This window comes from Mastigoproctus giganteus, chromosome 11 (genome assembly GCF_048544385.1).
Source record: "Mastigoproctus giganteus isolate SK-2022 chromosome 11, ASM4854438v1, whole genome shotgun sequence".
Taxonomy (NCBI): Eukaryota; Metazoa; Arthropoda; class Arachnida; order Uropygi; family Thelyphonidae; genus Mastigoproctus; species Mastigoproctus giganteus.
In genome coordinates, this window is record NC_143585.1 from 87,168,637 (window position 1) to 87,194,275 (window position 25,639).

General features: G+C 39.6%; 1 protein-coding gene across 2 annotated transcripts in view; it reads left to right on the forward strand.

Moving 5' to 3' along the window:
* Nucleotides 1-25,639, forward strand: part of LOC150078226 (pyridoxal phosphate homeostasis protein) — a 95,880-nt gene that overhangs the window by 35,475 nt on the left and 34,766 nt on the right. Inside the window, exon 3 of one of the 2 annotated variants that reach the window (XM_090384633.1) lies at nucleotides 12,649-12,684. The exons of the other annotated variant lie outside the window; for it this stretch is intronic. Within the exon in view, the coding sequence (XP_090240759.1) occupies nucleotides 12,649-12,684 (36 nt within the window). The remainder of the gene's footprint in view (nucleotides 1-12,648; nucleotides 12,685-25,639) is intronic. 2 annotated transcript variants of the gene reach the window in all.

Below are 25,639 nucleotides of genomic sequence, written 5' to 3' on the forward strand. Positions count from 1 at the left end.
GTGAGAGGTCCTTTAGGCACTTCAGATCACAACTTGGTGATTGTCTCTTCTCCAATGGAACCTTTATCTCATGGCTATTCCCAACCACGTGTTTTTTGGCATTACAAGAATGCAAAATGGGATGACCTGCGAGACTTCTTTTCTTCTTTTCCTTGGTCAGATTACTGTTTCAAAACTTCTGATGTCAACGTTTGCTCACATCATGTCAGTGAAATTATTCTTGCAGGAATGGAATCCTTTATCCCACACTCCACTTTAAAATCTCGTCCTTTATCTAAACCTTGGTTTTCCAATAAATGTGCTAAGGCTCTCCAAGAGAAGAATGTTGCATATCGTAATTGGCTTGTTTCTAATTCTTCAGTTTCATTTTCTGCTTACACCAAAGCTCGCAACAATTGTAAAGCACTTATTAATCAGTCCAAACTAGAGTTTGAACAGGCTAAGAGTTGAAAACTTGCTTCTTGCTCTAATGGTAGCCGAGCATTCTGGTCTCTTGTCAAAGCTATTGGCCGCAACTTTTGCCCATCTCTGCTCCCACCTCTGTCCAAACCAGATGGTTCTGTTGTCACTTCAGCCAAGAATTAAGCTGACCTGCTAGCATCCCATTTTTTCTTCCAGCTCATGTATTAATGATCTTGGTAAAACACCTCCCACCATTCCCAACACACTCCATTCAATGCCTCCTGTGGTCTTCCGTCAAAAGGATGTCAGAAGGATTTTGATGAATCTTGATGCTAAGAAAGCTCCAGGTTCTGATGGTATTTCTCTGCTTGTTCTCAAAACCTGTGCTCCTGAACTTACTCCTATTCTTTGCCGCCTTTTTTCACTTTCTTATTCCAAAGGTGTTTTTCCTTCTGCTTGGAAATTTGCTCATATCCAGCCAGTTCCTAAAAAGGGTGACAAATCCCTCCCATCCAATTATCGTCCCATTGCAATTACTTCTACTCTTTTTAAAGCAATGGAGAAATCAATTAACTGCCAACTCTTAAACTACCTAGAAACCTTCCGTCTGATCAACGATCGCCAGTATGGATTCTGTCAGTGTCGATCCACTGGTGATATTCTGGCTTATGTTACCCATTTATGGACTAATTCAATGGAAAGATTCGGTGAAACACAAGTAGTTGCTCTTGACATCTCAAAGGCTTTTGATCGTGTTTGGCATAAAGGTCTTCTAAACAAGCTTCCATCTTATGGTTTGCCAACTGTTTTTAGTAATTGGTTATCCAGTTTTCTCTGTGATCGCTCACTGAGGGTTATGGTAGATGGCTCTCTGTCTTCTAACTTCTCCACTAATGCCGGTGTACCCCAAGGTTCAGTTCTTTCCTCCACTCTTTTCTCTTGTATATCAATGACCTTCTTCCATTGACTGGAAATCCTATCCATAGTTTTACCGATGATAGCACATTGCATTCAACTTTCCATTTTGAGAAACCTTGTCCTGCTCAGTCATCTTCAACTTCTCGAAAATCTGCTACCAATTCCTTAAATGCCGATCTTCAGGTAATTCTCCAGTGGGGCAAAGACAACTTAGTTGATTTCAACCCTCCTAAAACTCAGTCTTGTCTTATATCTCACAAAAAGGATTCTTCTGTTCCTATGCTTATCTTTAGTGACGCTCCGATTTCTAGGCAAAATGATATATCTCTTTTGGGGATTACCCTGACTTTTAATCTCTCTTGGCACAAGCACATTACAAATATTGCTTCCTCTGCATCTAAAAAACTTGGTTGTCTCTTTCGCTCTCGGCGTTACTTTTCTTCCAAACAGCTGCTCACTCTGTATAAATCGCAAATCCGCCCTGCCATGGAATATTGTTCCCACATCTGGGGTGGTGCCCCCAAAACCTCTCTCAGGCTTCTTGATTCCATTCAGAAGAGGGCAGTTAGGTTAATTAATGATTCATCTCTAACAGAGTCTCTCCACTCGCTTTCTCATAGACGCACTGTTTCTGCTGCATGCCTCTTCTACAGATACTTCCATGGGCACTGTTCTTCTTAATTGGCTTCTATAATTCCCGCTCTCTCTTTCAAAACAGTCCGCCGCCACCAGTCAACATCCATTTACTGTCCAACTTCAAACCCACAGAACAAACTTTTCATCTTCCTCATTTATTCATTCAACTGCTGTTTTCTGGAACAGCCTTCCTTCATACATATTTCCTGAAAATTACAATCTACAGAAGTTCAAGTCCAATGTCAACAAATATCTTCTTTTGTCTTCTCAACCTCCAACCCAAGCATGGTACTAAGTACTATAGGTTCTAATACCTCTCGTGTTTGGGGTTCACTTAAAAAAAATATATATATATATATGCGGTGGTCATTCTCTGACCTTTCCGCATCCTCCGTATTTGGTGGGCACGGGCTCGAACGCTGGTCTAATCAAGAAGCGTGTGCTACGCACTGCTGCTCCTGCCCACCTGGCTACGGAGGCGCCATTGAAATTTCCAGTAAAATTACTAATTAGTAAAGGGAAAACAGGTAGGTCTAAAGTTATTTGTGTTACCTTTTGAAACCCCTTTGCGAATTGGGGATACATTTGCACATTTCCAACCCCCTGATTCTAAGAAAGCGCTTATAATTATGGCTAAGGATTTGCTTACTTCCTTTGCTGCCTCCTTTAATATAACTGAATAGATCTTATCCACCCCAGGTGCCTTCCTTATATTTTAGTTCAACAATTGCTCATCCACTTTTCTCTCAGTTATTACAAAATCACTTAGCTACCTGTTAAAGCTTCTGTCATTCCTCTCCTTGAATAACTGCTTGTGTCTGAATGTAGATGCAAAATACTCATTATTTATCAGCTGCCCGAGCATGATTATCAATAGTCAAACCATCTATGTTAATTGGACAAATCTGATTCATATCTTCCTTTCTAAAGTTTACTTAAGTAAATAACTCTTTATTGTTTTTCTTTGCATCCTTTGCCAAAGATTTCTTGTAATCTGGCTTCGCTTGGCTAATCTTCTTTGTGATTTGATTACAGACTAGCTTATATATGCTATAGGCTTCTATGTCGCCTGATAATTTATGTGCATGCCATGCATTTTTCTTTTCTGCCACGAGCCTCATTAGTTCATCTGACATCCATTTAGGCCTAAACCTTGAACAGTATTTCTTAGTTGGCATGAAAAGCCTAGTAGCTTCCAAGATTAATTCCTTCAATGCTTCCCATTTAGAATTTGCTGTTAGTAACGTCATCAATTGGTACCACTTTATAGAATTTAAAGACTGTCTGGAGACCACTGTAATCGCCTTTACAAAAATAAAAACAATTACCCTTACCCCTGATAGTAGTTACATCTTTAAGTAAATTCCACAACAGTATGCTGTGATCAATGTCACCCAGTGGTTCCTTTATCTGCAAATTCCTAATGCATGAATAGTCTGTGCTGATAATCAGATCAAGAGTATTACTCCCTCTGGTTGCCGCTCGAGCATGCTGTAGAAAACAGTCATCCAATAAACCCACAAGTTCCAGTCAATATCTGGAAAGTTAAAATCAACCATTATAAGACATTCTGATTTTCTGGCCCACTCTATTTCTCTGCACAATTGCTTATTGTACTCATCAGATTTATTAGACCTATAACACACCTATTCTCATTTTCCTGTTCCCAGTGCTTATGTCACACCACAGTGACTGAACATTGCACTATCCACTAATGTCAATTGGATGCACTTCCTTAGATTTTGTTTCTTAACTAACAGCATATACCTTCTAGTCCTGTCTATCCTTTCTATACACATTGTACTCCCAAATTATAATTCTGCACTGCTTATATCTGTGTGACACCACATCTCTGACATCCCCTCGTCCTGTTTCACCTATCCTTTTTGTATAATATATTTCCTGTCTCCCTGACATTAGAGTCACCAACAATAACTAGTTCCTGTGGGACCAGCACATTCTGCCTTGGCAATTGCCGCTGCATTGCCTGATGCAAAGGAGTGAGCTCTGGCATTGAGTTGGGCAGCTGAGAGCTTGATGGGCCCTAATATTAATTTCTTCTAGGACCTCTACCGTACACTTCAAACTCTCATAGATGCCCATCAGAACGCTGAGTTGGTGCCCAATTTCTTGTCATTTTTGGCACCTATCTCACACACACACACACACACACACACACACACACACACACACACACACACACACACACACACACACACACACACACACACACACACACACACACACACACAAAGACATCCTTCTTGGCTTGATCATGTCCTGTTCCTGAAATGACTGCAGATATTTCACATTTTTTGAGACTGATGAGTTGGAGAATCGCCCTCTTCATTTTTCCTCTGAGCCACAGCACTCCTGCTACTCTGTGATCTTTGCTTTGCAGCTCTACTCTGGGTCATGATTTCCATTTAAATAAAGTTTAATTAATAATGAAATTTCATAAGATTAATAAATTTTATTGATTAATTGATAATACTATACTAAGGTAACAGATTCCTAATACAGTGCTAGCGTATTTTGCTATATAGTTTTATGTTATACCTTACGCTATCAGTTTGAGTTATAATAAAGGAGGCAGCTATACCCAGTTATAATAAAGGAGCCAACAAAGCTCCTAATATTAATTTCTTTTAGGACCTCTACCGTACACTTCAAACTCTCATAGATGCCCATCAGAACGCTGAGTTGGTGCCATAATTGTTGGAACCCTTAGCCATAATTATGAGAGCATCCTTGGATTCAGGAGAGGTCCCTTTGGACTGGAGATGTGCAAATATATCCCCAGTTCACAAAGTCGTATCAAAGAGTGAAACGAGTAATTACAGATCTGTTAGTTTAATTTCTGTTCCAGGGAAAATAATGGAGTCACTGGTGAAAGAAGCATTGCAGGATTATCTAGACAAGACTATAGTTATAGTTCAGCCACACCATGGGGTTGTCAAGGAGAAGTCTTGTCTGACCAGATTGATCAGATGCTACGATGTAGTCACAAAGGAACTGAATGCAAAAATTAATATACAGGCATACCTCGAATAACGAATAGGATGCGTTCCACGAAATTACTTCGTTAAGCGAAACTTCGTTTTCAGAGGTAAAAATACTATGGGCAGAATAGGGATAACAACGCAAAGAAAATGAAAAGCTTTTTTTTCGAACAAAGAAAAGTTTTATTAAATAAACAGTCAACTTACATGCAAAGTGAAATCACATTTTAAAATATGAGTCTAAAGTTGATTGCTTATGCTTTTTTTTTTTTTCATTTAACAATTGCCTATACGGAGTTATTGCATTTAACACTGATCGCTTAACAATAAAACTTCTTCCTAAATCAGGATCATTTTCACTAAAAAAATTTAAAATGTTTTCAATGTCATTTAAGCACCTTTTTAAATCTTTGGTTGTTAACACTTTTTCAGCAGGAACTTCTTTAACTTCGTCTTCATTATCTTTGTCTTCGTTGCTAACAAGGTTTTCTAAATCTTCCACTGAAAAACCATCATCTTCTGCATTCAATAAATTTCTAACATCCTCTTCATCGACATTTTCGAAACCTATTGATTGAGCCATCTGGATAACTTCATTTCTAATTTCTTGGATGTTATTTTCTTCTTCTAGTACAACTTCTGGCCATATTTTGCGCCAAACTCCATGTAAGCATTTCTTAGTGACTTCTTTCCAAGAACTATCAATGTTTTCAATTGCGTTTTTAATGGTGTAATTTTTCCAAAAAGTTTTAATTGTCATTTCCTCTTTATCCTCTAGTTCAGTTAAACTGCTTAATGTTCGACTCAGATAATAAGCTTTAAATTATGCTATTACTCCCTGATCCAATGGTTGAATCAGGGAAGTTGTGTTTGCTGGAAGAAACACAACTTTGACAGGAATGCATGTGTCCAACGTGTTAAGATCAGCAGGATGTCCCGGAGCATTGTCTAACAACAAAAGAGCTTTTTCTTCAAAGTTGTTTTTTTGACAATACCGTTTTACTTCAGGACAAAAGTGGTTAACAAACCAATCAGTAAATAACTCCTTGGTAACCCACGCTTTTCTATTTGCTTTCCATATTACAGGTAAATTCATTTTTATGTTACCTTTTAACGCCCTCGGATTTTCTGAATGGTAAACTAATAACAATTTTAATTTATAATCGCCAGAGGCATTTGATCCAAAGAGTAACGTTAAACGGTCTTTGGCTGCTTTGAACCCAGCAGCTGATTTTTCTTCAATAGAAATGAAGCTTTTTGTTGGTAGCCGTTTCCAGAACAAACCGCTTTCGTCAACATTGAACAAATTTGGTGGAAAATTTTCACGTTCAATTATTTCCTTTAGTTTTTCTGGAAACTTCTCCTGTTAATTTTACACTATGAATCCTGGCCCGTTTTTAAATTTCTCGAACCAACCACGAGAAGCCCCAAAGGTTTCCGTAATTTCATCAGTTTGTTTAGATTTCAGGTGATTAAACTGGAATATTTTTTATGTTAAATGGGGCTTGAAATTGCGGACTTCGTTATATCGAAGCTTCGTTATCAGAGGTAACGTTAACCGAGGTATGCCTGTATATATATATCACATACTTGCATTTCAGGAAAGCTTTTGATACTGTTGCACAGTATCAAAAGCTTGCAGCAGTATGGCATTAAGGACAAGTTCCTGCTATGGATAACGGTATGGTTAAGTGGGAGAAGACAGAGAGTGGTAATCAATACACTGTTATTAGTGGAGTACCCCAGATCTGTGTTCTGCCCCTGGTTGTTTTCTGCATTTATCAGTGATATCGAAGAAGGTATATTAGGCTTAATGTCCAAGTTTGCAGACAATACAAAGATTGGTAGGGTTGTTAATGACAATAAGGATGGTACACTAGTGCAATAGGATCTAGAAAAGTTGAGCAGATGGGCTGAGAAGTGGCAACTGAAGTTTAACATTGACAAATGCAAAGTACTGCATATGGGTAGCAGCAACTCCAGAGTAATGTACCAACTGTGTGGTACTACACTCAGGGTAGTGGAGAATGAAAAAGACCTGAGGTAATTGTGCAATCAGGTATGAAGTTTTCTGAGCAGTGCAGACAGTCTGCCAGAGCAGCTCGTGGGGTGTTGTTATTGATATACAAGAATTTTTCTAGCAGTGATAGGGAGGTGATTATCCCCTTCGTATAAGGCAGTGGTCAGCTCACTCCTTGAGTACTGGAGGTCTGGAGGTATCATTTTAGGAAGCATATAGCAAATGGATGGGTGAAATGGGAAGTTTTTTTTTTTTTTTTTTTTTTGCTGATGCTATATATGCTTGCTTTCTTGCATCATGTGCCTCTACTAATGGTAATGGTAATTCTAATTAATTCTGAATCTAATATAGTTTTAGTTGCATAAGGTGGTTTTAATTAGAAGCATAACTCTATCCACCTCTTGTATCTTGCCTGTTCTTCTTAAATATGTTATAAGTACCACATCTAATTGTGGGTGACACTATGTTTTCATTACTCCTGTTATGTCAGCATTAGTTGTTTAACCAATATCTTCTTTCGTCTTCTTAACCTCAAACCCAAGCACGGTACTAAGTACTATAGGTTCTAATACCTCTCGTGTTTGGGGTTCACATAAAAAAAAAAAAAAAAAAAACCCAGGATTATTCCCTTTACTTGGGACCTTAGATGCCAATGCGCCGTAAAACAAAAAACCCTTTACTCGGAATAATCCTGGCTTCCAACCTTTCTTGTAATAAACACATGACAAATATTTATTCCTCAGTATTAAAATACCAGGCTTTTTGTTTTACTCTCAATGTTACATTTCTTTTAAACATCCTCTAACTCTGTGTAGATCATAAATTTGCTCTATCCTTGAATACTGTTCTCACATTTGGAGGTGGATGGGGGGGGGGGTGATGCCCCTGAACTTCTCTTAAATTCCTAGATTCTCTTTAAAATAGAACTGTCAGGTTAGTTAATGACTCTTCTCTTACAAACTCACTTCAGTCCCTATCACACAAGCATCCAGTTATCGACGCCTCCATAGCCGGGTGGGCAGGGCAGCAGTCTGTTTCACACGCTTCTTGATTAGACTGGGGTTCGAGTCCGTGACCACCAAATACGGAGGATGCGAAAAGGTCAGGGAATGACCACTGCATATTCCCGGAGCAATATGGCCTTAGTTGCTAATGCTCCTAAAAACCAAATAACAACAACAGCATTCAGTTTCTCCTGCATACCTTTCCTATCAGCATTGCCATGGGCACTGTTCTTTATTAGCAACTGTAATTCCAATTCTTTTTTTCCAAACCAAATCAAACATATGCAATAGCTAATCAACAGCTATTCACATTTTAGCTACAGATTCATTGCTGTAGCTTTTCTTCTTCTTTTTTTTTTTTCTCCTTCATTTTCTGTTCTTTGGAACAACCTTTTGGATTTCCTAAAAATTATAATCTACAGGAATTCAAGTCCATTGTCAGCTACTTTGTCTGTCTTCTCAACCCATGCACAGTGGTAATGAATTGTAGGTCAAAGGAGGTGAGTTTTTTCTTATGAAATATTTTCACATATATCTGCCCATGCAGATTGGGTGGTTAACATTCCTTACAAAACATGAAAAAGACCATGTGAATTGACATATTTTGACCAGAGTAGTGAGTGCACCACAAAATAGCAAAAGGATAAATCATCTGTTATTTTCATAATATTATAAGAAAAGTGTAGTCAGATTAAATTGGAATTTCGTTTTCTGTTGAAAATCAACTATAAAGCATTTAGGGCTGAAGCCTCAAGCTATGGAAAAGTCTAGACTATGTATAAGTATAGTGCAAAGGCATCAATAATACATAGCCAAATCTGAATTAACAGAATGTTAGCAAAACAGCATCGTTTTAAGTTATATCTCATATTGTGAATACCTTCACAACAAGTTGCCATGATATTGCAGAAGAAGGGCCAGATACCCCTGAAACAGTGCCGTCTGGGTGGTGGTATCCATCTGAGAATTAGTAACATTAGTTTTCTCCTTAGGTGAAGCATTACTTATTTGAAGTAGTGCAATATCATGGCAACTCGTGAAGGTATTCACAATATGAGATATAACTTAAAACGCTGCTGTTTTTCTAACATTCTGTTAATTCAGATTTGGCTAAGTATTATTGATGCCTTTGCACTATACTTATATATAGTCTAGACTTTTCCATAGCTTGAGGCTTCAGCCCTAAACGCTTTATAGTCTAAACACATCATACACCATCAGGCATCTCTCATATTGTGGAGTTATACTTCATAACTGTTTTGCCATCATTGCATCACTTGGGTATCTACCCACCCACTGAAGAAGGGCCAAGTAGCCCTGAAACGGTGCCTGATGGTGTATGATGATGTCCATCACTTGGGTACCTACCCACCCACTGAAGAAGGGCCAAATAGCCCTGAAACGGTGCCGCCAGGGGAGCCTGATGATGTCCGGAGTTTCCAAGAATAGGTAACAACAGCCTTCTCCACTGGGGAAGCGTTGCCTATTCGAGGAGTTTGAGTTTTTGAGTGGTGTGAGTTGAAGGAGTTATTGTCCCTTTCATTCTTCTACACCGTTTCTTTTCCTCTTCCACTCCTACTATAACTTTCCCTCTACTTTTTGCTTTTCTAAGTCTAATAGGGACAAGTGGATATTCGAGTAAATATTCATATACATACATAAATAGCCCTGAAACGGCACCTGCCCACCCACTGATGATAGGCTAATAGCCTTGAAACATGTCTGGGGAGCCTGATATTCACTGAGTTTCCGAGAATGGGTAACAACAGTCTTCTCTACTGGAGAAGCATTACCTATTGGAGGAATTTGAGTTTTTGAGTGGTGTGAGTTGAAGAGTTACTGTCCCTTTCATTCTTCGACATGTTTCTTTTCCTCTTCCACTACTGCTATTACTTTCCCTCTACCTTTTTGCTTTTCTAAGTCTAATAGGGACAAATGGTTTGAATTTTATAATTCATTTGTTTGATTTAATAGATCTGATCCAATGGGTTTTTTTTTCACATTAAATTCACAATAGCCCTGAAACGGCACCAGGGGGATCCTGATGATGTCTGGAGTTAGCATTAGCATTAGCATTAGTAGAGGCATATGATGCAAGAAAGCAAGCTTATTCAGCATCAGCAAAAAAAAAAAAAAAAAACCCCACTCCCATTTCACCCCTCCGTTCGTTCGAAATACCTGTCCAGTTGAGCTTTAAATTTGTTTAGGCTATCAACTTCAACAACAAGTGATGGAAGTCGGTTCCACCAACCAACCACCCGCTGGCCAAAGGCAAATTTCCGCACATCTATCCGACATCCGTCCTTCCTCAATTTGAATTTATGCCCTCTGAGGTGATTATTCTGAGCAAGATGAAGATTACTACTGTCTTTGTCTAGTCTAATAAAGGAGGTAGCATTTTCATATATTTTCTTCAAAATCATAATATATGGGGTATCTATGCCTTGTCTTTCCATTGCCCGAAATATTGCCTTATGCTGTATGGAGTCAAATGCCTTTTCATAATCCACAAATGCCAGGCATAATGGTGTTTTATATTCATTTGCTTTCTCCATTAGCTGTGACATTACGTGAAGGTGTTCCATAGTTGAGAATCCTGTCCTAAAGCCAGCTTGCTCTTTCGGTTGATTCTCATCAAGTATTCTTTCTAATCTGTTAGTAATGGCCCTTGTCAACAACTTGTAGGTGTGGGATAACAAGCTAATTGGTCTATCATTTCCAATTTCTGATTTATCTCCTTTCTTATGCAGAAAAACTATGATTTCATTATTCCACTGCTTAGGCATCACACCTTTTCTAATGCATTTTGTGAAGAGCCTTGCCAGTTTTTGTGTCATGTCTCTTCCTCCCAATTTTAACAACTCTACAGTAACTTAATCTTCCCCCGGGGCTTTCTGATTCTTCATTTTCTTCAACAAATGTTCTACCTCATCAGGAAGGATATCAGATATGTTGTATGTCTTACTAATTTGCGATCCATCTTCCCCACTGCTGGCATCATTCCCTCACTTCTTGTATAACTCTTTATAGTAGTAGTCTTCTGCTATTTGAATTATGCCTTCTCTGCTTTTTATAAGTACACCATCGCTATTCTTCAGTTTCAGTATCATTTGTCTTTCTGTATTACTGCTCATGGCTGCTGATTTAAATCCTTTGTTTTCCCTTAATGCTTGTTCTACTTTTCTTGTGTTAAATTTTCTTATGTCCTCTCTGAGGTCTCTTTCTAATGGCTTTGCATAACTCAGTATACTCAATTTTCTCCTTGTTAGTGTTTTTCTTGTTCTTCATTTGTCATCGTCGGTTCATCATGACAAGTGTTTCTTGACTAATTTTTTCTTCTTTGGATTTTTTTTACCTATAGGTTTCTTGGGCTTTATCACTTTCAGAAAGTTGTAATATTCTTTGTCGATATCTTGGTCCTGAGCAGTCTGCAGAAGCTCAAACTTGTTCTTAAGTTCCAGTACTGCTTTTTCTCCTCTTCTGTTATTTCAAAGACCTTTGTATTATTTACTCGAGTCAGTTTTTTCCTTTCTTTTCTTACATGTATATCAACCCCAGGGGTTCACATCTGGTGAGTATGGGCTTGGCACACCCAGGGTCCTGAGTTGGATATCATCATTTTTCTCTTTCTTAGTGATTCCTTTCTGCTTCTCTCTGTCTTTCTCTCTCTCTCAGGGTAACTCGGGGAATTTTTTTTTTTTTTTTGGCTGGTGCAGCATAAGCCTCAGGCTTCCTTGCACCACATGGCTAATAATAATAATAAGTGTGCATCTTACCATTCTGTGAGTTTCCAAGAATAGGTAACAACAGCCTTCTCCACTGGGGAAGCGTTGCCTATTCGAGGAGTTTTTGAGTGGTGTGAGTTGAAGGAATTACTGTCCCTTTCATTCTTCTACACCGTTTATTTTCCTCTTCCACTCCTACTATTACTTTCCCTCTACCGTTTTGCTTTTCTAAGTCTAATAGGGACAAGTGGATAGTCGAGTTATTATCCCACACATATACAAAATAGCACTTGGATACCTAACCACCAACCGAAGAAGGGCCAAATAGACCTGAAACGGCACCAGGGGGAGCCTGATGATGTCCAGAGTTTCCAAGAATAGGTAACAATAGCCTTCTCCACTGGGGAAGCGTTGCCTATTCGAGGAGTTTTTGAGTGGTGTGAGTTGATGGAGTTACTGTCCCTTTCATTCTTCTACACTTTCCTTTCATTCTTCCACTCCTGCTATTACTTTCCCTCTACCTTTTTTTGCTTTTCTAAGTCTAATAGGGACAAGTGGATAGTCGAGTATACATATACAAAATAGCCTTGAAACAGTGCCATCTGGGTTGTGGTATCCATCTGAGAATAAGTAACATTAGTCTTCTCCTCAGGTGAAGCGTTACTTATTCGAAGTAGTGCAATATCATGGCAACTCATTATGAAGGTATTCACAATATGAGATATAACTTAAAATTATGCCGTTTTGCTAACATTCTGTTAATTCAGATTTGGCTATGTATTATTGATGCCTTTGCACTATACTCATACATAGTTGAAAATCAACTTATTTTTTATAAAGAATTTTAGAATCAATATTTGCAGAAAATGGGTAAAAGAAATAACATGTTTTAAATTAACCTATCAAGAAATAATAAAATATAATTCAAAAATATTTTACAGGTTCAAGAACTTGTTGAAAAAGCATCAGATCCTGAGGTAAAATTCTTCATAAAAAGATTTCTCTGTATCTAAACTTTACATTTGTTAAATGAAGATATGAAATATCTTTTTTGTTTGTTCCACCTGTGATAATTACCTGTAGAGCTACTTAACACGTTCACTGCCTTCGTGCATATAAGCATAAAACGGCACTAAAAGTGATGTGCTGCAATGCATATCTGAGTTCAATTGAACTCAGATATGCATTGCAGCACATCACCCAAGCAATGTACCATAATGCACAGGAGTAATCATTCTTAAGTAGTCATCATAAAGTGCCATAAACATAAATTAACAACTGCTCAATATTGGCACACTATGTCAAATGATATACAGAAACTTTTCTAGCAGGGATACCTAGATCTGACCTGGTATATAAACTCCCAGGGTACTTTTCTGTACCCTAGTGTTGTAATAGTGAAATATTTTTACTTCATAACTGGGTTATGAAGTATAAGTTATTCACCAAGTTTATCTAGATGCTGTTAAAGTGCCATACACTGTTTAATGTCATAACCACCTTGTCCACCTTAGTATCATAAGCAGATGTCGATATCTTAATAAATATTAAAAACAGTAAGGCAGACCCAACATTGAATTCTGCAGAATCTCCCTCACAACCTTAGTCTGTGAAGTGTACAGAAGAAACGTAAACTACGCGGAGATGGGGGGAACCCCTAGTGCCACTTGACCCTAAAAACACTTACACTTACTTACTTACTTCCCCATGCGTGCATGTCGATGATACGTTCACCATTATTCGGAGGGGAAGAGAGGATGAGGTACTTAGTTTTCTTAATGGCTTCTCCCCGTTTATTCAGTTCACCTCGGAGGTGGAGGTAGAGGGTACCCTCCCTTTCCTTGATGTGTTGGTTCATAGGGAAGGCCCTAGGTCGTTTATAACTACTGCATTGCTCAGAGAATTGTGTTAACTTAACCAACCCTTTGTCTATAGCAGAGACTTGTTTATTCCTATTACCACATTGCTTCAATTTAGAGAGGGATAGTACTTTAAGCAATAGGACCCAGTTAAGTGTAGATATTTGTAGTGGGGTGGAGCTATGTCTCTCAAGCACCACCATGGTGTTACAAAATATTATGTACAAACAGGTTCATGGTGCAGCAATGGGTTCCTCCATTAGTGCTATTAGAGCAAATTTAGCTATGGAGGAGCTTGAAGCCAGAATTTTTGATGAATTGGCTCTTCCCATGCGGATCACACTGTCTCTGCGGCGAACTAGAAACATGGCATCACGTTATGTATCAGTGTGAAATAGACGAAGACATCAGATGTCAAATGATCACGAGAATTAAATACATCCCTAACACCCAGGAACACCATCTCCTGGACACACCAGAAGAATTTGCGGCCTTTAGTCGCTTTGCCCAGGACGTCTTCTCCAGAAGAAAACTACAAATAGCCATTCACCAAGGCCAACAGGAGTAATGAAACCAAATATGAACACCAAGGAATACGTGAAACTAAGGATGGGGATATCAACCAATGATTGATGATCATTGGAATATGCCACCCAAAGTTGAGAATGGAACGCCACCCGTTTAAGATAACAGAACCCACCTGATAGGGAAGTAAAAAAAAAAAAAAAAAAAGCTATCACACAATCGGAGAAGGATGCTGAACCAAAGAAAGAGGAACACAAGTATGCAGCTTGCCCCATGAGTGACAATGAAGAGAAACAGACGTGAGACAAAGGCCATATTGGAGACCTGAAGAGGGCACTCTAGCCCTCTTCGCCTATAATTCCTAACTCCCCGGGAGGAGGGGGCGGCCACACGGTCCCCCCTTCTCGCCATCCCCTATTTCCTGTCTGGTGGGGCATGGGCATGCCCCACTGAAACTGGGGCCGCCTTCTCTATTGGCTCCATACTTCTGCCTTTTTCCCCCAGTCTTCTACCTTCTACCTCCCTCCCCTCTATCTTCACGCTAGCGAAGTCCCACACATCAAAATTAATACATCAAAACTGCCATAACGCCCAGCATTCGGCCTAAGAAATTAAAGCGATAATATCCCCAAGTCAACGCAAATAATAAAAATCACTTTATTTTATTTTCTTGATGACCATTGGAATATGCCACCCAAAGTGTTTTTTTTTTTTTTTTTTTGGTCCTAGCCACTGAAATCTCAGGAAACTAAGTGGCAGAGTGGCAGGACCTGCCAGAGTAAACTAAGTCTACGGAGTTCCTGGCCTGCCTCCACGGGGCGTAAGTGGGGCAACGTTGGATCCCAACAGGGGTCCAGCGGCTAAATGGCCAGAAGAACAACGGTACACGACATTACACGATCCAAGATCCATACACTTTTAAATCTCTGGCATTTACAGTGTACTGTAATACACCACAACGTAAACTACGCGGAGATGGGGGGAACCCCTAGTGCCACTTGACCCTAAAAACACTTACACTTACTTACTTACTTCCCCATGCGTGCATGTCGATGATACGTTCACCATTATTCGGAGGGGAAGAGAGGATGAGGTACTTAGTTTTCTTAATGGCTTCTCCCCGTTTATTCAGTTCACCTCGGAGGTGGAGGTAGAGGGTACCTTCCCTTTCCTTGATGTGTTGGTTCATAGGGAAGGCCCTAGGTTAAAGACCAGCGTATATAGAAAACCCATGTGCCGGGGTCAATATACGCATTATAATATGGCACAAACCAACCATCACAAAAATAGTGTGGTTAGGGCATTGTTGGATAGGGCTGGGTCTCACTGCTGCACCCCCGAGGATAGAAATGAAGAAGTTAAACGGTTCACAGCAGATCTTAGGAAATGCGGCTATCCCCAGAGGATCATAAACAAACATATCCAAGGAATGGAACAGGGACGAAGTGAACCATTCACACCAGTTGCCACTGCATACATTCCCTAATGTCCGTGCCTAACAGAGCGCATAGCTCGCATATTACGAGAATGTCAGTTGTTAATCCATTTGGACTCATTCATGTCCACTTTCTGTTCACCCTTTTCTTGAAAAAAGTGTTCATTACTGACAATCCTTGAGATTCTGCAAATTCCACAAGTTTTTCACCTCTTTCATTTCTTTCACCAATTCCAAAATTTCCTATAGTTCCCCTTAATGCGCTGTTTTGTCTTTTTCCAACCTTAGCATTGAAGTCCCCCATAATAATAGTGTAGTGGGTTTTCTGCTCATCTAGAAGACTCTCAATTTCGGTGTACATTTCTTCAACCTCTTCATCGTCATGGCTCGATGTTGGTGTATAAATCATTTTTAATCTTAGCTTGCACCTCTTGGAAATCTTGAGTATTAGTCTTGACACCCTTGGTGACATACTTTTGAATTCCAAAATGTTGTTTTTTATATCTTTATGGACCAGAAACCCAACTCCACTTTTGCTCCTTTCACTGTTTCCATTGGTGTACAGCAAATTTCCACTCGATAAACTTATAAGTGATTCATTTCTTCTTCTTGTTTCAGCCAAACCGATGATATTCCAATTCACATTTTCTAGTTCTTTTTCCAGCTCTAATATCCTGTCTTCACCGATGAATGATCTTACCTTGTAACAGGCCAAGTTCGGTTTCCGTGCATGGCAGCCTGGTTGTACCCAGAGATTCTTAGCACCCTCTGCTTCCACTCTTGTCCTCTTGTTGTCGTAAGAGGGAGGAGTGAAAGCCGCTGGGGACTGAGGGCCATTTGTTTCATTGTGCTGTCATGTGCTGGAGGGTTTGGTCTATTCCTCCTGACACTGACCAGGCGTCTTGAAGAGAACCACTCTACATGTTCGTTGCCACCTTAGTGATGTAACAGAGCTTACAATCAAGAAGGTGTGCATGACTGGATTTTAGGGAGGCAGGCCAACTGGACTTCTCCTAAATATTCTGTTCTACAATTGTCTTTCCTCAATTTGAATTTATACCCCCTTAGGTTCGTAATCTGAGCAAACGGAAGAATCCGATCAGAATTCAGCGTGCTCAACCCATTCAAGGCCTTATACACCTCAATCATATCACCTCGCAGGTGCCGAGCCTCCAGCTGCTGCAATTTGCAGAACTTAAGCCTCTCTTGATAAGAGGATCCCTTCATTCCCCTCACCAATCTTGTTGCCCTTCTCTGTACATGCTCAAGCAAATCTACATCCTTCCTAAAATGTGGCCTCCAGACCTGCATGCAGTACTCAAGGTGTGGTATGACCATTGCCTTATACAGAGGGACAATCACCTTTTCCCTGCAAACAAAATTCCTGTATATCATTGACAACACCCCCATGACCTGCCCTGGCAGCCTGTCTGCATTGCTCAGAAAACTTCATATCTGATTGCACAATTACTCCCAGGTCTTTTTCATTTTTTACCTCCTTAAATGTGTAATGTTGAACATTTCTAATAAGCCAGGATTCTGCCCTGTCTCGATTCTGCCCTGTCAACCTTTGTATCATCTGCAAACTTCGACACTAAGCCCGACATATATTCATCAATATCATTGTTAAATATACAAAACAACAGTGAGCCCAACACCGAAAATTGTGGAAATCCACTAATAACATTAGTCCACGAAGAGCAGTTTCCATTGATTAATACTCTGTCTTCTCCCACTCAACCGCCCTTTTATCCATTGTAGCAACTTATCCATAATACCATTCTGCTCCAATTTGTACAGTAGGCTTCCATGCACAACAGTTTCAAAAGCTTTCCTGAAATCCAAGTAAATGATATCAAAATTACTTTTTGCATCCATTTCCTTTGTAACCATATCATAGTATCTAATTAAATTTGCCAGATAAGACTTACCCTTAACAAACCCATGCTGTTTTGGAATTATTGCTTGTCTAGATGATCCTGCAGTGCATCTTTAACCAGTGACTCCATTATTTTACCTGGAACAGAAGTTAAACTAACTGGTCTGTAATTGCTTGTGACACCCTTCAATCCCCCCTTTGTGAATTGGGGATACACATGCACATCTCCAGTCCGTGGGGACTTCCTCTGAGTCCAAGGATGCTCTCATAATTATGACTAAGGGTTTGCTTAGTTCCTTTGCTGTCTCCTTTAATATAACTGGATAGATCCCATTCACCCCATGTGCCTTTCTTATGTTTAACTTCAACAATTTCTCCTCCACTTTGCTTTCAGTCATTACAAAATCATTAAGCACCCTTTTACAATTTGATAAACTTCTGGCATTTTCTTTCTTAATAACTCCTCATGTGTGAATGTAGATGCAAAATACTCATTCAGTTTGTTTGCTATCTGAGAAGGATCATCAACAGTCTAACCATCGAAATCAAGTGGACCAATATGATTCATCCCCTTCATTTTAGAGTTTATATAAGTAAAGAAATCCTTGCTGTTTTTCTTAGTATCCTTTGCCAAAGATTTCTCGTGATCTGCCTTCACTTGCCTAATCTCCTTTGTAACTTGATTGACTAGCTTATATCTGTGTCACCTGATAATTTATATGCATCCAATGCATTTTTCTTCTCTGCTATGAGTCTCATTAGTTAATTTTACAACCATTTAGGCCTAAACCTTAAACAGTATTTCTTAATCGGTATGAAAAGTCTAGTAGCTTCCATGATTAATTCCTTGAATGCTTCCCACTTAGAATTTGCTGTTGGTAACATCATCAGTTGGTCCCACTGTACAGAATTTAAAAACTGTCTGAGACCACTGTAATCACCTTTATGGAAGCAAAAACCCTTTCCTTTACCCCTGATGGCAATTATATCGTTAAGTAAATCCCACATCAGTACACTGTGATCACTGCCACTGAGTGGCAGTGATCACAGTGCCACTGCCACTGAGTGGTTCCTTTATCTGCAAATTCTTAATACAAGGGTCCTTGTATTAAGAATTTACAGAAAATTCTACTTAAAACAGGGACCAATTTTCATAATGTTTATTATTTAAATAAAACTAAATGCAACTAGGCATATTTTAAGAGTTTAAGATTCTATATCTATATAATATTGGTGTAGATACACCATAGACAACTCTTAAAGAAAAACTATGATAGCAGTGTGAAAAGCATTATTTCATCTGTATCTCATATTATGCTCATACTTCACAATGCGTTGCCCATGTATTGCACTACCGCGAAGAAGTAACATTTCACTAATAGAGAAGACCATTTTTACGTATACTCAGTGGGCGTCACCATCCAGATGGCACCGTTTCAAAGCTAGTTGGCTTTTCATTGGTTGTTGGGCAGGTACCCTGGTATTGCAAGTGAAGTGTTGCTTATTCGAAGTAGTGCAATACATGGGCAACTTGTTGTGAAGGATGAGTAGATATTATTATTAGCCATATGGTGCAAGGAAGACTGAGGGTCGCCTCCGTAGCCAGATGGGCAGGAGTAGCAGTGCATAGAACTCGCTTCTTGATTAGACCGGGGTTCGAGCCCATGACCACCAGATACGGAAAGGTCAGGGAATGACCACCGCATATCCCTCGAGCAATATGGCCTTAGTTGCTAATGCCCCTAAAAACCAAAAACAACTGATATTATATAGTAATGTTTACTTGTACGTAGGAAAAGATGAAGGAACTGAAAAATGAGAAAATTATTTTATTAGACATTTTTCATTGTAATATGCTACAACAATGTAAAGTAAAGTTTATTGAAGTTACACTATTTTTCAGTTGTACGAATAAAGAATGAATCCAGAGCTGTTCATGTTTTGTTTTAGATAAAATTGTGTTGTAACATTTAGTTATGTCTTTAACTCGCACATAACTTTTGTTGCACGATCATGAGGAAGATTGTTCTCACAAAAAAAAAAAAAATTGCTTGGTCATTTTTCTCAAGCAAAAAAGCTTTAATTCTTTAATTTTCAAATCCTTGTAACTGCGGGGCATGGATAATGCATAAATACTCTGATACCAGGAACCCCCTGTACATGAATGATCACTGCTGATAACCAGATCAAGAGTATTACCCTCTCTGGTTGCCTCTCAAACATGCTGCTGCAGAAAACAATCATCCAATAAATCCACAAAATTCTTGCTAGTGTGCGAGTGACCAACCCACAAGTTCCAGTCAATATCTGGGAATTTAAAATCCCCCAAGTTCACGAAGAGTCTTTGGTTTCTTTCTGGTAATTGCAGATTCCACACGATGCCAACAGTTCTCTATAGGATTCAGGTCCAGACTATTTCCTGGCCAGGTAAAACTTGTAACGGACCGTTCTTCCAACCATTTTTTCACCTGTAAACACAAATGTAAACCTGAAAATCACAAATATAAACACATTACTGTCAAACCTGCAATGCAGAAATGAAGCTAAAGTAACTACAGAAGCCTACTTACACTTTTTGCCCAATGACAAGGAGCAGAGTCATCCTGAAAGCAGTAGCGTTGCGTTCTTATGTGCCACCAGTAAGCAAAATAAAATTTGGCCCCCTAAATGTTGGATACTAATAAGCATTAACCAATCAGAAAAAATATCGAAAAAATTTGTGTCCTCTTGAACTGCCACCCGTAAGTGATGCCTATCTCGCCTACCCACTTGCAGCGGCCCTGACTGACAGGTGCAGTTACTTAGCAGGTTGAAATGGTCTCTAATGGTTGGCAGCAATTTGCCTTCCAATATAGCCAAGTATCCATTGGTATTTATGGAACCTTTTATAAGCTGCAGGTGACCTACTCGCCGATACGTGTATGCAACCCCATATCATTTGACTGGTAGGGAATTTCACAGTCTGAATGGTATTCTTCACTGCATCTACGGCGAATCATTTAGCATTAGTAGAGGCATACAATGCAAGAAAGCAAGCTTATGCAGCATCAGATCAGCCAAAAAAAAAAAACCCGCTCCCATTTCATCCCTCCGTTCGTTTCAAATACCTGTCCAGCTCAGCCTTAAATTTTTTTAGGCTATCAACTTCCACAACAAAAAATTGAAGTCTGTTCCACCAATCAACTACCCACTGGCTAAAGGCAAACTTCCACACTTCTATCCTACAATTGTCTTTCCTCAATTTGAATTTATGCCCTCCCAGGTGATTATTCTGAGCAAGAGGAAGAATCCCATCAGCATTGAGCATGCTCAAACCATTCAAGGCTTTATACACCTCAGTCAGATCACCTTGCAGGTGCCTAGTCTCTAGACACTGTAATCTGCAAAACTTAAGCCTTTCTTCGTAAGAGCAACCCTTCATCCCATTCACTAATCTTGTTGCCCTTCTCTGTACTCATTCCAACAGCTCTACATCCTTAAAATGAGGCCTTCAGATCTGTATACTGTACTCAAGGTGTGGCCTAACCATTGCCTTATACAAGGGGATAATCACCTCCTTATCCCTGCTAGAAAAATTCCTGTATATCATTGAAAAGACACCATGAGCTACTCTTGCAGACTATCTACACTGCTCAGAAAACTTTATATCTGCCTGCACAATTACCCCCAGGTCCTTTTCATTCTCTACCACTGTCAGTGTAGTGCCACAAAGTTGATACGTTACTCAGGGAAACGGGGAACATGCTTTGTAAAAAGGATAGGTGGAACAGGACCAGGGCATGTCTGCCAGGGGCAAAGGTTGATGACGTTGTAGAGCAGATATCATCTTTTAAGGGCACAAAAGGTGATATAGTTGTACATGTTGGCAATAATGATATCAAGAGTAGAAGACCGGCAGAATTGCTTAACAAGTACAGGTCACTGTTGAAAAAAAGTCGTGAAATAGGGTTGAATTTGAAAGTGTCTGCAATTCTGCCCAGACACGATAGGAGGGAGTATATGACGAGAGCCTTGTCGATCAGTTCGGCCCTGGAAAGATTTTGCAAGGCTCAAGGGATAGAATTTTTTTCAGCCTGGACTGTACTTGTTAACAGGAGAGACTGCTTCTACAGGGATGGGATACACTTAAATAGAAAGGGTGCAAGAATATTTGCTGATGCTATCAAGGCAGTGTTAGGTGGGTTGGAAAACTGATAGCTTGGGGGGATACAAGGACTAATAGTTTAACAGTAGCCGTAGGCAGAGGTGAAGGTGATTCTTGCACAACTTCTATTAGAATACATAGCGACCTGGAGCGTGGGGTGTTGGGGGTTTCAGGGATGGGTGGCGGTCATCGTGGAACGGGTGGGTATATGGGATGTGTTAGGGTAACAAAGAATAGGAGTAGGAGCATGTATGCTTGCATGTATACTAATGCTAGAAGTATAGTAAATAAATTTGATGAATTTGAAGTGTTGGTCAAGACATCAAAGGCGGATATTGTTGGGATATCAGAGATGTGGTGTCACACTGATATAAGGAATGCCGAACTGGAATTTGGGGAATACAATGTGTACAGAAAGGATAGACAGGATAGGAAGGGAGGAGGTGTTATGCTGTTAATAAAGAAAAACATAAAATCAAAAGAAGTGCATCCAGTTGATATAGATGAACAGTGCACTGTTGAGTCAGTTTGGTGTGACATAAGCACTGCGAAAGCAAAAATAAGAGTAGGAGTGTGTTATAAGCCTAATGACTCGAATGAGTACAGTGAACAGTTGTACAGAGAAATAGAGTGGGCTAGTAAATTGGAATGTCTTATAATGGGGGATTTCAACTTCCCAGATATTGACTGGAACTTGTGGGTTGGGCACTCACACACTAGTCAGACATTTGTGGATTTATTGGATGATTGTTTTCTACAGCAGCATGTTCGAGAGGCAACCAGAGAAAGTAATACTCTTGATCTGGTTATCAGCAGTGATCATTCGTGTATTAAGAATTTGCAGATAAAGGAACCACTAGATGGCAGTGATCACAGTGTACTGATGTGGGATTTACTTAAAGATTTAATTACCATCAGGGGTAAAGGAAAGAGTTTTTGCTTCCGTAAAGACGAGTACAGTGGTCTCCGACAGTTTTTAAATTCTGTACAGTGGGATAAACTGACGATGTTACCAACAGTAAATTCTAAGTGGGAAGCATTCAAGGAATTAATCGTGGATGCTACTAAAAGTTTCATACCTATTAAGAAACATTGTTCAAGGTTTAGGCCTAAATGGTTGTCAAATGAACTAATGAGACTCGTAACAGAGAAGAAAAATGCATGGGATGCATACAGATTAACACGTGACACAGAAGCCTATGATAGCTACAAGTTGATCTGTAACCAAGTTACAAAGGAGGTTAGGCAGGCGAAGGCAGATTACGAGAAATCCTTGGCAAAAGATGCTAAGAAAAACAGCAAGGATTTCTTTACTTATATAAACTCTAAAAGGAAGGGGATGAATCTGATTGGTCCCCTTGACATCGATGGTTCGACTGTTGATGATCCTGCTCAGATAGCAAACAAACTGAATGATTATTTTGCATCTACATTCACACGTGAGGAATTATTAAGGTTTGAAAATGGCAGAAGGTTATCAAATTGTAGCAGGATACTTAATAATTTTGTAATAACTGAGAGCAAAGTGGAAGAGAAATTGTTGAAGTTAAACGTAAGAAAAGCACCTGAGGTGGATGGGATCTATCCAGTTATATTAAAGGAGGCTGCAAAGCAACTAAGCAAACCGTTAGCCATAATTATGAGAATATTCCTTGGACTCAGGGGAGGTTCCCATGGACTGGAGATGTGCAAATGTATCCCCAATTCACAAAGGGGGATCGAAGGGTGACACGGGTAATTACAGACCAGTTAGTTTAACTTCTGTTCCGGGTAAAATAATGGAGTCGTTGGTTAAAGATGCATTGCAGGATCTTCTAGACAAGACTGCAGCAATAATTCAGACACAGCATGGGTTTGTTAAGGGAAAGTCTTGTCTGACAAATTTGATAGGATATTATGATGTTGTTACAAAGGAACTGGATGCAAAAAATAATTTTGATATCATATATTTGGATTTCAGGAAAGCTTTTGACACTGTTACGCATGGAAGACTATTGTACACATTGGAGCAGAATGGTATTAAGGGTAAGTTGCTACAATAGATAAAAGGATGGTTAAGTGGGAGAAGACAGAGGGTGGTAATCAATGGGTGCTGCCCTTCGTGGACTGATGTTATTAATGGAGTCCCACAGGTGTTGGGTACACTGTTGTTCGTTGTTGGGTCCACTGTTCTTTTGTATATTTATCAATGATATTGATGAAGGAATATCAGGCTTAGTGTCGAAGTTTGCAGATGATACAAAGGTTGGCAGGGTTGTTAATGACAGTAATGGCAGTGTGCTACTGCAACAGGATCTAGATAATTTGGGCAGATGAGCTAAGAAGTGGCAACTGAAGTTTAACCTTGACAAATGCAAAGTACTGCATATGGGTAGAAGTAACCCCAGAGAAACGTACCAACTGTGTGGTACTACACTTAAGGTGGTAGAATGAAAAAGACCTGGGAGTAATTGTGCAGGCAGATATGAAGTTTTCTGAGCAATGCAGACAGGCTGCCAGGCCAGGTCATGGGGTTTTGTCAATGATATATAGGAATTTTGCTAGCAGGGAAAAGGAGGTGATTATCCCCCTGTATAAGGCAATGGTCAGGCCACGCCTTGAGTACTGCGTACAGGTCTGGAGGCCTTATTTTAGGAAGGATGTAGATTTACTTGAGCATGTACAGAGAAGGGCAACAAGATTAGTGAGGGGAATGAAGGGATCCTCTTATCAAGAGAGGCTTAAGTTCTGCAAATTGCAGTGGCTGGAGACTAGGCACCTGCACGGTGATCTCATTGAGGTGTATAAGGCCTTGAATGGGTTCAGCATGCTGAATTCTGATGGGATCCTTCCACTTGTTCAGATTACGAACCTAAGGGGACATAAATTCAAATTAAGAAAAGACAGATGTAGATTGGATGTGCGGAAATTTGCCTTTAGCCAGCGGGTGGTTAATTGCTGGAACAAACTTCCGTCTGTCGTTGTGGAAGTTGATAGGTTGAATAAATTTAAGGAGGAACTGGACAGGCATTTGGAGGGAATGGTGTGATTTTTTTTTTTTTTTTTTTGCTGATGCTGCATAAGCTCATACATTTGCTTTCTTGCATCACATGCCACTACTACTACTACTCTGTGGTTACTGCTTCCCATATGTACTACTTTAGGTTTGTCAATGTTAAACTTTATTTTCCACCTCTCAGCCCATCTGCTGAACTTTTCTACATCCTGTTGTAGCAGCGTACTGTCATTAGTGCCCTTTATAATCCTGCCAACCAAACGTATTGTCTGAAAACTTGGACATCAATATCATTTATAAATACAGAAAACAACAATGGACCCAACACTGAACCCTGAAGGACTCCACGAATAACATTAGTCCACAAAGAGCAGAGTCCATTTATTACCACTCTCTGTCTTCTCGCACTCAACCATCCCTTAATCCATAGCAGCAACTTGCCTCCAGTGCCACACTGCTCCAATTTGTGCAGCAGTCTTCCATGTGCAACAGCATCAAAAGCCTTTCTAAGATCCAAATATATGATATCAAAGTTATTCCCTGCATCCAGTTCTTTTGTGACTGCATCATAGTATCCAATCAAATTGGTCAGACAAGGCTTCCCCTTAACAAAACCGTGCTGTGTCCAAGCTATAACTGAAGTCTTGTCAGGATGATCCTGCAGTGCTTCTTTAACCAGTGCTTCCTTTAATTTCCTTGGAACAGTAGTTAAAGTGACAGATCTATAATTACTTGTGTTGCCCTTTGATCCTCCTTTATGAATTCGGGTCACATTTGTACATCTCCAGTCCATGGGTACCTCCCCTAACTCCAAGGAAGCTCTCATAATTATGTCTAAGGGTTTGCTTACTTTCTTTTCTGTCTCCGTTAATATAACTGGATAGATCCCATCCACCCCAGGTGTATTTTTTATGTTTATCTTCAACAATTTCTCCTCCACTTTCCTCTCAGTTATTACAAAATCATCTAGCTCACTGCCAGAGTTTAATTCACCTCTGGCATTCCCCTCCTGAATAATTTCTCATTTGTGAATGTAGATGCAAAATACTCATTTAGTTTGTTAGCCACCTGAGTAGGATCATAAATAGTTGAACT